This window comes from Pelobates fuscus, chromosome 4, assembly GCF_036172605.1.
Source record: "Pelobates fuscus isolate aPelFus1 chromosome 4, aPelFus1.pri, whole genome shotgun sequence".
Lineage (NCBI taxonomy): Eukaryota > Metazoa > Chordata > Amphibia > Anura > Pelobatidae > Pelobates > Pelobates fuscus.
In genome coordinates, this window is record NC_086320.1 from 245614959 (window position 1) to 245630363 (window position 15405).

At 44.0% G+C, this 15405-nt stretch overlaps 1 protein-coding gene across 1 annotated transcript in view; it reads left to right on the plus strand.

The window, feature by feature from the left end:
* ADCY1 (adenylate cyclase 1) overlaps nt 1–15405 on the plus strand; it is a 1733599-nt gene that overhangs the window by 767007 nt on the left and 951187 nt on the right. The window contains exon 10 of the mRNA XM_063452027.1: nt 6744–6841. Within this exon, the coding sequence (XP_063308097.1) occupies nt 6744–6841 (98 nt within the window). The remainder of the gene's footprint in view (nt 1–6743; nt 6842–15405) is intronic.

Sequence of the window (15405 nt, forward strand, 5' to 3'; positions counted from 1 at the left end):
AGTTCAGTAGTCCTCTTTCTTTATACAAGGGTCCATGGGCATGAGTGGTTAAAAACGCATACTTTGAGTCCGTATAGATGTTTACCCTCAATCCTTCAGCCAATTGTAACGCTTGTGTGAGTGCGAATAATTCTGCCTTCTGTGCCGATGTTCCTTTTGACAATGGCCGAGCTTCTATCACCTTGTCTATGGTTGTCACTGCGTATACTGCGTAGCGAATCCCTTCTTTCACGTAACTACTGCCGTCCGTATAGTACTGGACATCGGGGTTCTGGATGGGAAAATCACGAAGGTCCGGTCTGCTTGAGAACACTTCATCCAACACCTCCAGTCAATCATGTTGACTCTCAGTAGGTTGTGGCAAAAGGGTAGCTGGGTTCAAGGTATTGACAGTTTCAAGATGCACTCTCGGGTTCTCACATAACATGGCTTGATACTTAGTCATACGGCTATTGCTAAACCAATGATTGCCTTTATAGTCTAGCAACGTCTGTACTGCGTGCGGGACTCGCACATAGAGTTCCTGACCCAGAGTGAGCTTGTCAGCTTCGGCTACCAGCAGGGTGGCGGCAGCTACGGCCCTTAGACAAGGTGGAAGACCACTGGCCACTGCATCCAGTTGTTTGGACATATATGCAACAGGTCGTTGCCATGATCCCAAGTACTGTGTCAATACTCCCACAGCCATTCTTCTTTGCTCGTGTACATATAAGTAGAATGGACGTGTATGATCAGGTAGACCTAATGCTGGGGCGCTCATCAATGCCTTCTTAACATCCTCAAATGCCTTCTGCTGTTCGATGGTCCACAGGAAGGGATCGTGTTCTGTGCCTTTTATAGCTGCATAAAGGGGTTTCGCCAATATCGCATAACTGGGAATCCATATCCTGCAGAAGCCTGCTGCCCCCAAGAACTCTCGCACTTGTCTTCTATTCTTGGGTGTTGGTATTTGGCATACAGCTTCTTTTCTCTCAGGCCCCATTATCCTTTTACCTTCAGAGATATGGAATCCCAGATACTTGACAGTTGGCTGACACAGCTGAGCTTTCTTCCTGGACACCTTGTATCCTGCCTTCCAAAGAATGTGCAGTAAATCATATGTTGCTTGCTGGCATATCTCTTTTGTAACTGCCGCTATCAACAAATCATCCACGTATTGTAGTAGTACACATTCTCCTGGAATGGACTTAAAGTCTAGTAAGTCCTGACTTAATGCTGATCCAAATAGGGTAGGTGAATTTTAAAAACCCTTGGGGCAATCTTGTCCAAGTCATCTGGCGTTTCCAGCCCGTAACAGCATTTTCCCATTGGAATGCAAAGATACACTGGCTTTCTGTAGCAATTCGTAGGCAAAAGAAGGCATCTTTAAGGTCCAAAACTGTAAAGTAAGTAGCCCTGCCCGGAATTAAGGCAAGCAGGTTATATGGATTGGGCACAACTGTATGTATACCGCATCATTGACTGCTCTTAAGTCCTGCACAGGGCGATACTCATCTGTCCCAGGCTTTTGAACAGGCAACAATGGGGTGTTCCAGGGGGAAGTACAGAATTTTAGGATACCATACCTTATGAACTTATCCAAATAAGACTGTATGTTCTTCTTTGCCTTTTGGGGAATATGGTATTGTCTTAGGCTCACTGGATAAACCCCAAGTTTTAGTTCAATCTGTCTAGGTGGGATATTGCGAGCAAGTCCTGGGGGGTTACTCTCTGCCCACACTCCTGGTATATTAAACAAGGATTCATCACTCCTAGGGTTTTGGCTGGTCAACACTGTATAAAGTCGCCACTCTTCTTCTTTCGGTATTGATATTGTCATTATACCTGAGGGTCCATTAAACTTCAAGGATATCGTTCCGTTAGGCAGAAATGTTATCTGTGCTTGTAACTTCGATAACAAATCTCGTCCTAGAAGTTGGACTGGACATTCAGGCATGTAAAGGAACTGATGTTTTACTACATGGCCTCCCAGTGTACAGAGTCGACTTTTAAGAATCGGTTTAGCAGCACTCCTCCCAGTTGCTCCTATCACAGTGATAGTTCTTCCTGAAGGAGGAGCGACTAGGTTAGTCACCACAGAATGTTCAGCACCAGTGTCGATCATGAAAGAACTCCTTTTTCCCCCTATTGCTACATCGACCATAGGCTCCGCTCGGCCAAGGGGGATGGAGCCCGGTCGGTATCAATAGTCCTCCATGACAGTGTCAGCCAAACCCACAAAGTCTCTATCTTCTCGTTCTTGGGGGCTCTACGCTGCTGGGTAATACCTATCCCCATGAACGCTTCCTCTATTATTCCCACCATTTCCTCCAGGGCCTCCTCTTCCTCTCGCTCTGCCTCTATAATTATTACTATATCCTGCCCTTGTTCTATCTCTCACATATTGTTCCCTCAGTGGACACTCACTTCTCCAATACCCTTCTTCCTTACAGTATGCACATTGGTTCCTACTTAAAGGCTCCCTATTCCACTTATTCTCGCTTTTCTCAGTTCCCCTATACACTTCCTTTTCCCTTCTATCTACACCCGCGATAGCTACTGCTAACATGTCTGCTTTCCCTCTCATCTTTCGCTCTTCTTCCTTTTTGTCTCTGTCTCCCTATTCATATAAACCTTATTTGCTATCTCCATTAGTTGAGTTATAGACATCCCTACAAACCCTTCTAACTTTTGTAATTTTCTCTTTATATCTCCATAGGCCTGGCTGACAAAGGCAGAGTTAACCATTCGGGAATTCTCAGGAGCCTCTGGATTAAAGGGGGTATACAACCGGTATGCCTCCAATAATCGATCATAAAAGGCACTGGGCGACTCATCACATTTCTACAATACCTCAGCCATCCTTGACATATTGATCGCCCTTTTTCCTCCGGTTTTCATGCCAGCAATAATGGCGTCCCTGTAAGCTCTTAAACGGGCCATATCTGCGCCATTAACATTCCAATTCGGATCTGTGTTTGGATAATGGGCTGCAGCCCATGCTGCCGGGTTGGCCTGATTTTGAGTACTAGCCACTTCTTCAAGCGCTTTAATTGCCGCCTGATTTATCCGAGTTCTTTCCTCGTTATTAAACAATGTCATAAGTAATTGCTGGCAATCAGCCCAAGTGGGATTATGCGTCTGGATTATAGAGGTAATCAAATCTGTCATGGCTTGAGGTTTATCTGTGTAGGAGGAGTTATGGGTCTTCCAGTTGAATAAGTCAGTGGTGGTAAAGGGAACATAGACAAATATGGGATCAGCATGTTGTAACTGACCCTCACCATTAATATGTGTTGGGCCCGGTGTCAGTCGGAGAGGCATTTGATAATGTCGGGGTTGGAGGGTTAGTATGGGGCTTCGTTGAGGAAGGTCAGTTATGGGTTCCGGTCGAGGGGTAGTAAGACGAGGGGAAGGAGACGCTTTTTCTTTACTGAAGGGAAGATTAGTAAGTAGTATATTCCGGGCCGGGCTGGGAGGAGCCTGACCAGGAACCAGAAATGACGCGAAATCTGGATAGGTGGGGTTAATAGGGGTAGGTACCGGAAGGGGAGGGTTTAAAGCAAGTGGGCAAGACGCTGAGCTAGAGGTAGGTGGAGACAACAGAGCAAGGGGAGTAGTATTACTAGCAGCGCCTCCTCTTCCTGTAGAGGAGGAGTAAGGGGGTGGCAAGGGGATCTCTGACTCAGGGGGCGTGTCCAGAATGGGCGTAATCATGGCCTTGGTGGACAAACGAGTTCTGGCCAACAGGAGGCGACATTGCTCCTCGTTGCATACCCTGATCCATTTTGGCAAGTCATCTACGGCCCGCTTCCAACAATCAATATACGGAAACTGGCCGTAAATTTCACGCCTACCCGATACAGCCACGTGTACGCGCTGCACCAGATTAGGATCAAGACTACAGCATGGAGGCCATGCAGCCACCAGGGTAGGTCATTCCCTACTACATAAAGTAGTCAGGTGTGTTGGGGACATCTTTACTCCAAAATCATGTACATTGTATCCCTTTTTAAAGTTCTTAACATGCATTCTAAGGGATCAATGATCTTTGAATCCGACACACCAATACTTAGCAACGGAGCGTCATCTCCAATAAAAGCAAAACAAACACACTTCCAACGGTCACACCCGTTCCCCTTGGCAACAGTACCACGTGGTACGGTTACTAGGCCAAACGTACACAACAAAACATACAGGGGATTCCCGTACAGACACCGCTGTTACAACAGTCTCTAAATAACTATTACTGTACCTTTTTGTGAAACTATACAATCACCCACGTTATAATTCTCAGTATTTAAATTACCCGTCTATAACATGCCCTAGTAACATCGTCTTTACAAACAGTAGTTATAGTACGGTTAGCATTGGTTAAAGTACAATTTTTAAAGTCACAGTTCAGTTAGTAGTGGTTATGATGTTAAACATACAACATGAACGACAGTTATTAGTGGTTATTTACAGTATCAGTAATTATAATACATGGTTATGGTACCGTGCGCTATGATACAGTTACACACTATTCACACTCCCGCTAGACGGCAGAGCTCACGCTATCTAGCAAGATATACACTCTACTACAATAAGTTTTAACACATTTACAGTTTCCCAACTAATCTATTGGCCAGTACCTCGAGGGACTACCTAAAACTATTTACATCCGTTTTGGTTAGCCATCGCTGCCCAAGCACCACATATAGCGAACTAGAGGACTGAATTTACACAAAACCCTCTTAGTCTATCTACTCTATCAATAGTCTAGTGGGTTCCAGATTTACACGCCTTCCCACTTAGCCAAGATAGGTTGAGATCTAGCGGACCGAATTTACACAGACGCCGCTTAGTCTCCCGGTCCCTCCGACCTAGCGAACGAAATATACACCCTAGATACGCTAGTCTAGACAAGACACCGGTGTCCGGCTTGGGCTATTTACACAGGACCCAGCCTGACTCCAAACCAGGATTAAACGAGTTGACTACAGGGGTGCGCCTTCGCTCCTTCCGACAACTTGAGGGGGCCAATTCCATACACAATTCCAGATACAAACCCCTTATGGGCCTACCACACAATCGGTATCCAATACCCCTAGTGGGTCCACCGTCTAAAACAGTAGTCGTCTTACCTCCTCGTTCCTGAACCTGAGTTCACACTCATCGACGGGGGCACCCCAGCACTTACTACGTAGAGGGCGATGATCTCCTGGACAACAGACCAGTGGCGCCAAGACGAAGGGAGGTCCACGCAAAAGTTCAGGGGTGCAGCCGTAGAGAGCGTGGGCAAAGATAGACCGTCTCACGCCTCGTTTTCTCAGCTACCATTGAACGATGAGATTCCCGGCCAATGCACCAAATGATACCGGAGAAACTGACGGAAGCCAAGCACAGAGAGATGGACACAGGTTTCTTCAGGAAGGAAGAGATCTTTATTCGATTCACCGACCGGGACTCAGAGGGACTAATGTCCCCCAAAACAGCTAAAATCTGAGTCCTGATTGTACAGTGTAGGTCCCTTATATAGACATATAGCTCCTCCTATAATCAGTTCCACCTACATGTACTCTAACCCAATCAACAGAATAAATCCTGTTTGACCACTTGGCTTGCCCAGCACAATGGAGGAGGGGAACACTCGTATATCCTGTATTTCTGCACATGCTCCTTATACTACTGATTGTATCGTTGCCACGTGCAACCAACCGACCGATACATCAGCATATGCACGTGCACATACCACGTGGCAATCTCGGCCTACTAAATTTATTTTTACTGAGATTCCACCACATTAGTTCCTTCATTTTGGATGAATGGACAAATAACTGAATAACCGATATTCATATGAAAATGTGTAAATCCAAAAACAAATGCCCAAGTCTAGTAACAGCTTTTGCTTTACAACATTTTGGAATAGCATTGCCAGGAAGTGAGGCAAAATTTGCTTGCCTTTGACTAAACCTAGTGTGTAGTGTATCAATCCAAGTAGAATTGCACTGTTATATTGGTCTATTATATTATCAAGAGATAACTTCATTGTAACTTTGGCATGGCTAGGATTTTCCAAACAATCGTAGTCCTTCTTTAGGTAAAGTGTAGATTCATAGTGGTTTAGTTATACCATGAAAATGTATGATATGTGATACAGATTGTACCATTTTTTTTAAATTTCATTTGAATACTTTTGCACGAAGATAGCTTTTGGAACAATTAGGTGTTCTAGTCCAAGTTTGCCCCAATCAACAAATGTGATGTCAGAGACTGCTGCTCTTGTATCTACATGTATCTACATTCATAGTAAGAGATTCACCATCTATATAAGCATTTGTTTGCAGTCCTGGAATTGACTTTCAAGACTACTTAATAATGTGTATACTGGTATGTATTTATCAGAATGTATTTGTGGTTTATCCACTTTATCATGACATTTTGAAAGTGACTTGTCTTTCTTGTTTTATTTCTGTCTAATGAACTTATGCATACTCTTTTTTTATTGTATGACCTTCTCACAATCATAGCTCAAGAGAACAGCTTTAGAATTTGAATGCAGAGGATGCATGTTTAAAAAGACAGGTACTCGTATAACTCGGCAGTAACACATAGCTGACTTTATTATGTTATTATTTATCATTATGTTATTATTTAGAAATACTCATCTCATTGCAATGTGTGTCTGGGCAGGGTAAACACGTTTATAATGCAGGTAAATTAAACGTAAATTGCATTTCTTTATAATTGATTCAGTTTTGTTTTCTTCTTTTGTCTTACAGTATCATCAACTCCACGATGAATATTTCACCAGTGCAGTTGTCCTTTGCTTAATTCTAGCTGCCTTATTTGGACTTGTTTACCTTCTAATAATTCCACAGTAAGTACTGCTTGTCTTTGATTCATAATTCATGATAATTTGAAATAGAAAATCTGTTCATTAATGATTAATTTACCCCCTCTGTCTTCCCCGGATCTTTCAATATTACCATTCTTAAAAAAAAATAAAAAAATTATTAAAGTTTAAAATTATTATATATAGTGTGACGGCACCCTGGGTATAAGAAGGGGTTAACACCGTCAAAGATGTTCTTTCCCCCAAGTGTGAAGTCTGCTACCGAATAATCCCAAGCGCTGAACAGGAACCTTGAAGAAATATCCCCCCAAGCACGAGACAAGGCTCTGTGTTGAAGGTCAAAACATGGACTGGTTTAATGAGTGCCACAGGCTGGCTTTTATGCAGGTCCTCCAGCAAGGGACACTCCCATAGGGACCTTGTGGAGGACTGGAACACAGTTACAGTAATTAATCACAATTACAGTACAAAGTGAAACACTCCCACACTAACCGTAAAATCCCTCCTCTCTATCCTGGAGATAATTGGGTTAAGAGGCTGTAGTCAAGTTAATTATCTCCAGGTAGAGAGAATATTCCCAAGTTAACTATAACAAAAACACATTAAAATACATAACTAATATTCTTCATAATCAAACCCCCATAGTCAACCGCCATGTGGCAAACCGCCGGGGCTGCATATGAAGGGGTCCATCGGGTGGCCCATGCTGTCAGGGCCACCCGATGGATGTGGATTGTGAGGGGGCCCGGTCAGCGCTGGGCGCTTTAACAGCGCGAACGGGCCCCCTGTGATGACATCATCTATGCTGGGAGGAAGTGATTCCCCGGTCACTCCTCCCAGCATACAGAGAGCCCGCGTGGGAGGAAGGAGGAGGAGGGAGTCAGAGTTGGAACTCTGACTCCCATCCACCTGAGCCACCACTGGACCCCAGGTAAAGTCACCCTCCTGCACCTTAAAGGTAGGAAACAGGAGGGTGACTTAAATATAATGTGTGTTTGTTTGTGTATGTGTCTTTGTATGAATGTCTTGTGTGTGTCTGTATGTGTGTCTTATGTATGTGTCTTGTGTGTGTGTGTCTGTACATATGTGTGTCTTGTCTTTGTATGTATGTCTTGTGTGTGTATGTGTCTTAGTATGTATGTCTTGTGTGTCTGTCTGTATGTGTCTGTATGTATGTGTGTATTTGTATGTGTTGTGTGTGTGTGTCTGTCTGTATATATGTGTGTATGTATGTGTGTCTTGTCTTTGTACGTATATGTTTCTTGTGTCTGTCTGTCTGTATGTATCTTGTCTTTGTATGTATGTCTTGTGTGTGTCTTATGTATGTGTCTTGTGTGTGTGTGTCTGTATATATATATATATATATATATATATATATATATATATATGTGTGTGTGTCTTGTCTTTGTATGTATGTCTTGTGTGTGTATGTGTCTTTGTATGTATGTCTTGTGTGTGTATGTGTCTTTGTATGTATGTCTTGTGTCTGTATGTATGTGTGTCCTTGTATGTGTTGTGTGTGTGTGTGTCTGTCTGTATATATGTTTGTATGTATGTGTGTCTTGTCTTTGTATGTATATGTTTCTTGTGTCTGTCTGTATGTGTGTATGTGTATTTGTATGTATGTCTTGTGTGTGTCTGTATGTATGTGGTGTGTGTGTGTGTGTGTGTGTGTGTGTCTGTATGTGTGCCTGTCTGTCTGTATGTATGTGTGTCTTGTGTGTCTGTATGTATGCATGTATGTGTGCCAGTCAGTTATAGTGGGATACCTAGCTCAGCCTTCCTACTGGGCATTGCTATAAGGAAGGTTAAAAAAAGGGGAAAAAAAGGTGGGGAGGGGAATTGAGGAGGGAGAAGAGGGGAGCTGACGCACAGATGAGAAATCATATTATGCGCAAACAGAGAAGTCATCTGAATATCATCGAAAGAGGAGACCTTCGTTTGTTCCTTACGAAAATCGAACCAGATATCAAATATTTAGTTTTGCAGCATCAACCTCAAGGATCTCATTAATCACTAGTAAAGGTAATTTCAATTTACTTTATTGTTTTCTCATTAAACTTTATAAAGTTAAAAACATTATAAACATGCATTAATTGGAAATAAAAAGATAAATGTACGTACATTTATTTTTTAAAAAACACCCTCCTTTCGAAAAAAAAATATTCTGCACTTGCGCGAAAACTGGTGGGCGGTAAGGAATTTTTTCAACCAAAAAGATGCATTAGTGGGCGGTAGTTAGAAAAAGGTTGACTACCACTAGTGATCCCGAACGGTTCGCTGGCGAATAGTTTCTGGCGAACATAGCATGTTCGTGTCCGCCACCGCGGGCAAAAACATGCGATGTTCGGTCCACCCCCTATTCTTTATCATTTAGTAAACTTTGACCCTGTACCTCACAGTCAGCAGACACATTCCAGCCAATCAGCAGCACACCCTCCCTAGCAGACCCTCCCACCTACTGGACAGCATCCATTTTAGATTCATTCGGAAGCTGCAACCATTTTATTTTATTTTTTCAATTTATTATTATTATTTTTTTTTCAGTGCATATAAATGTTACAAGCAGATACTCCCTCCAGACACTCTGTATTACTGCAGATACTCCCCCCAGACACTCTGTGTTACTGCAGATACTCTCTCCAGACACTCTGTGTTACTGCAGATACTCCCCCCAGACACCCTGTGTTACTGCAGATACTCCCTCCAGACAGCCTGTGCTACTGCAGATACTCCCTCCAGACACTCTGTGTTACTGCAGATACTCCCTCCAGACACTCTGTGTTACTGCAGATACTCCCTCCAGACACCCTGTGTTACTGCAGATACTCCCTCCAGACACCCTGTGTTACTGCAGATACTCCCTCCAGACACCCTGTGTTACTGCAGATACTCCCTCCAGACACCCTGTGTTACTGCAGATACTCCCTCCAGACACCCCGTGTTACTGCAGATACTTCCCCCAGACACTCTGTGTTACTGGCGATACTCTTTCCAGACACCCTGTGTTACTGCATATAATCCCTCCAGACACTCTGTGTTACTGCAGATACTCCCTCCAGACACCCTGTGTTACTGCAATTACTCCTGCCAGTGGTGGCTCATCAAAATAAATCAGGAAAATTCCAAACCCTAAGGTTGAATATGGTGAATAGGCTACAGATGGCCACTCCCATCACCCAAGGCCGTGTTCTTCAACAGTGTTACCCCTAAATGTCAGTCGTCTGCCTCTTCCTAGGAAAATGTTCAAGATGCCAATACAGTGCCTGGCTGAAAGTGATAGTAGTTGCTGCCTACAGCCTGAGACCTGATCCCATAATTCCCCAACTGGGACTGGGGTTTAGAGTTTACAGTCTGCCGATCCACTGTGGATTGTTATACTAGAAGAATGGCAGCATTAGAGGGTCTAGGGGTCTATGCTGCAGCTCTGAAATCACAGCTGCGGCATGCCACTTGCACCACTTGTGTCAGGACGCACACCATATATTTTAGGCCTTTTCTATCATGCTTTTTTCTGTCATGGTTTTTGTCTAAAACCTCTCTGAGCTGCAACAGCCGTGTGACAAGACCAATCTCGCCACATTGCATTGGAGGAGCCTGGTTGCTCGCCTACTGCCTTTGGACTATGGCCCCATGTTAAAAGACATATTTTTCCTTGCAGAAAATACTTATTCGTGCTTTTTTGCCTGGGGTTTGGTAGATTCAATCTACCGAACAACCGCACGAATAACTCGAGCTGGAGTGTGCCGGCAATTAGCCTCCCTAAAGCTGCGGTTAACCGCAGCTTAATTGACGGATGCTGGGTGGCCGCCATTCGTATCATGAACACGAGGTCGCGGCCATCTTAAGCACGCAAGCGCCCAGCGGTGTTCGACGCTTAATTCATGGAACAAAAATCTGACACAGTTTTGCGCGAACACCGCTGAAGCCACCGACCTCCCTTCTTGTTCGATGAAAGTGCACGAACGGCCCGGTGTTCAGTAGTTTTACTTGACTGTGTTATACCCCAGATAGGAATCCCACGGAGCCCATTCGCATGAGAACTAACTGTGTAAAGACTTTGGCTCCATGGTGATTACACTGTATTCGTGTGGTCTGAGCGCCATTCGCTTAATAATGTGCGCTCAGACCTGAGCTATCTGGGGACATGTTAAATGTATAGTTTCATTGTAACTTGTGTCATACTGTGTATTTTAATAGTAAATCATGTTTTAGTATCCCCACGTGCATAATGGCGTATTGCCTTTGTCTTGGGAGATAATTTAATTACTTCTCAATTATCTCCAAGGCAGCGGGAAGGAAGCCAGGATGCATTGTGGGAATACAATGTGACTGTGTGTCCTATTTGTCTACTTGTCTGTCTTTTGTCGCAGTCTCCCATCTGGTCCCCTAGGGGAGTGTCCACCAGGTGGGAGACCTGCATAAATACTGGGCGGGGAGCCCTGAGTAAACCAGACCACTGCTTGACCCTCAACACGGAGCTCTGTCTCGTCTTTGGGGGGATTTACTGTATGCTGTTAGAGACTGATTGCCAGGAGTGTAAGCTGATTGTCTGCTTTTCCTGTTCGTCTGCTAGCAGCTATTAGTGAGGTTCCTTCATGAAGTCTGGGCTCATGTTTGGGGGATTGGGAGCTATAATTCACAGGTATAAAACATAATTTAATATGAATAATATATTAAAGAATGGTAGGAAATAAGATTTCTTTTTTATTTCTGCATGACATTTTAACTGTGAATGTCATAATACGGTTTGCTTTTACTGCAATAAAACACAAATATGTATTCAGCGATGTCTCACGTGTATAACAGTAGCCCCTATGTACAGGTTTTATGGTGTTTTGGGAAGTTACAGAGTCAAATATAGCATGTTACATTTTTCACACTGAAATTCGCAAGATTGGTTATGTTGCCTTTGTGACCGTATGGTAGCCCAGGAATGAAAATTATGGCATAACATTTGCAATAGTAGACAAACCAAGGTATTGCAAATGGGGTATGTCCGTCTTTTTTAGTAGCCACTTGGCCACAAACACTGGCCAAAGTTATTGTTAATATTTGATTGTGTGTGAAAAATGCAAAAAACTAATCTGAATGCCAATTTTGGCCAGTGTTTGTGACTAAGTGGCTACTAAGAAAGACTGGGCATGCACCTTTTGAAATACCTTGGGTTGTCTACTATTGCAAATGGTATGCCATCATGGGGGTAATTCTCATTCCTGGGCTACCATACGGTCTCAAAGGCAACGTAACCAATCTGGCTAATTTCAATGTGAAAAACTGAAACGCAAGCCTTATATTTTACTCAGTAACTTTTGAAAACACCATTGTAGCAAACCCCTTTAACCCCTTAAGGACCAAACTTCTGGAATAAAATGGAATAATGACATGTCACACATGTCATGTGTCCTTAAGGGGTTAAGGGAGTTTGCCATGAGCATTTGGAGGGCCCTGCTTGCCCGCCTCCTGCCCTGTGACTACGGCCCCTGTGATGTATTGCCCTTTAAGAACATATTTGGGCATAATAGATTTTTATTGTGCGGCTACTGGCCCTTTAAGCACAGTGATCGGACTTTTATTGGACTGTGTATGCCCCTTTAAGAACCATCTGGGGACATATTGTGACTTTTGGGAACAATGCCCCTTTAAGACTTTGTCCCCAGACTGTTAAAATCCTTTGTTCATTGCTATTTTCCACTTGGTTCAGTAAATGGGGCTTACTGAACCAGGTACATGTCAGGGTACCTGTGGTCTCTACCTCCGAAAGAGGTAGAGACTTAGCTGTTCCTCCATCCAGACGGTCTGATGGCTCCCTTCCCCGCGGTCTATCCGGTCATGCTAGGCCGGCCGCGAGGGAGTGACTGCCTTTTACAGCATCTAGGCAGGAAGTAGTCATCAGGACACTCCCCCGGAACAACCTGTCAGTCAATGGCTGCAGGACCAATCAGGACGCCTTGGAGGCGTGGTTACTGCTCTGAACAGGGTATTTAACAGAGCTTCTTTCATTGGCTCATTGCCCTGTCGTGGTTCTAGCTTGTTCTAGTCACTCAGTGCTTGTGTATTCTATTATCCCTTTTGGTTTTGACCCGGCTTGTTTACCTTACTCTGCTTATCTCTGTTACCCTTGATTCGGCTTGTCTCTCGCTTACCTGTCTTCTGTTACCCTCGACCTCGGCTTGTCTTTGACCATTCTATACTGTACTACTTACGTTAGTCCGGCCATTCTAAGGTCCGATATACGTATCTGGCTACTGTTTGTACTCTGCGTGTTGGATCCCTGTCCCGATCCTGACATTACGACAGGGCCAATGGATCCTGCAAGTACAAACAGTCAGCTGGCTGCTCCTGATCCTAGGTTTGAAGCCATGGATCACAGAATGGATCAGATGGCGCTTGCGCTACAGGCTCTATTAGCTTGTGCCAATAACCCACCAGAGGAGATACGTAATACCCCTGTTTCTCCTGTCTGTTCAGGTCTAGAGGTAACCACAGTGGGTGCTTCTTCTCGCATTACCCCCCCCAGTACGCTATGGTGGGGCTCCTGAGAAGTGTCGTGGTTTTTTAAACCAAATTAGTATCCACTTTGAATTACAACCTCGCTCTTATCCTACAGATAGGGCAAAAGTAGGATTTATTATCACCCTACTCATTGAGAAAGCTCTGAGATGGGCCAACCCACTATGGGAGAACGATAACCCATTAGTTTATAACTATAACGCATTTGTAGCTGCTTTTAGAAGAACATTTGACCCTCCAGGTAGAAAGGTTAATGCAGCCAGATTACTGTTGCGCCTGAGACAGGAGAACCGAACACTGGTGGATTATGCACTAGAGTTCAGGTCTCTGGCGGCAGAAATCAAGTGGAATGAGCAGGCGTATATGGATGTATTTTTGAATGGCCTATCTGATGTAATCCTTGATGAGGTTGCTACCAGAGAACTCCCTGTGAATTTAGAGGATTTAATTTCGTTCATCTCTCGTATAGATGAACGTCTAAGAGAGAGACAGAACACTCGAGAGAGGAACCAGAGACCTTCTTTTAGGTTAGCTCCTGCTTTTCCAAGTCCTGACTCCACGATATCTTTGCTTACTGAACCTATGCAGATAGGGTATACCCGCCTCTCTGAGGAGGAAAGACAGCACAGGAGAAGAGAGGGTTTGTGTATGTATTGTGGAGCCAAGGGTCATTTACTCTCGAACTGTTCTAACCGCCCGGGAAACGCTCGCACCTAAGTCCCTCTAGAGGACAGGCCTTGGGTGTTTCTATTTTGTCCTCTACTCCTAATTATAAGGATCACAGGCTTCTGCTACCAGTTTCCTTAACTTGGGGGAAGGAAGTAGTAAGGGCTATGGCATTGATAGATTCCGGTGCTGCTAAGAATTTTATCGACCAAGCCTTTGCTAGTAAGAACAATTTTCCATCCCAGCTAAGGGAGACACCTTTGGCCGTTGAGGCCATAGATGGTAGACCACTACTAGACCCTGTTATCTTTCGTGAGACCGTACCCATTGATTTAAATGTTGGTATCCTACACGTGGAGAATTTATCTCTTCTGCTCATTTCGTCTCCTTCCGTTCCCATAGTTCTGGGGTACCCATGGTTGAAAAAACATAACCCTATTATCGATTGGGAGTTAGGAGAGATACTCTCGTGGGGCCAGGGCTGCCAGGATCGGTGTTTGTGCAAGGTTTCTCCATTAGCTAATATTAACATACCGGAGAATCCTACTCAGTCCACAGAAAGACAAATACCAGACCTTTACCTAGACTTAAGGGCAGTGTTTGACAAGAAGAATGCCGATTCTTTGCCTCCACACAGGTCATTTGACTGTAAGATTAAGCTGCTACCCGGCACTATGCCTCCGAGGGGCCATGTATATCCTTTGTCTGTTCAGGAAAACTCTAGAGGAGTATATTCGGGAGAATTTAGAAAAGGGATTCATCAGGAGGTCTTCTTCTCCGGCCGGGGCTGGGTTCTTTTTCATTAAGAAGAAGGATGGCACGCTGAGACCTTGTATCGATTACCGAGGCTTGAATAAAATAACTGTCAGAAATGCCTATCCTATCCCACTGATTACCGAGTTATTTGATCGTCTTAAGGGCTCCAAAATCTTCACCAAGTTAGATCTCAGAGGGGCTTACAATTTGGTGAGAATCCAGCAAGGTCACGAGTGGATGACGGCATTCAATACCCGGTATGGCCATTACGAATACACTGTTATGCCATTTGGACTATGCAATGCTCCTGCAGTATTTCAAGATTTGATTAATGAGGTACTTAGGGAGTTTCAGCATGATTGTGTTATTGTTTACCTGGACGACATACTAATACACTCTAAGGAGATTGAGACTCACCATAGACAGGTCAGAAAGGTATTACACAAGCTGCTGCAACATGGTCTATATTGCAAATTGGAAAAGTGCAGTTTTGATCAGTCTCAGGTAGACTTTCTTGGATACGTGATTTCTGGGGAGGGTTTTAAAATGGATCCTGTAAAACTCCAATCTATTTTAGACTGGCCCTTGCCCAAAGGACTCAAGGCTATCCAAAGGTTTATTGGTTTTTCCAACTACTATAGGCGCTTCATTAA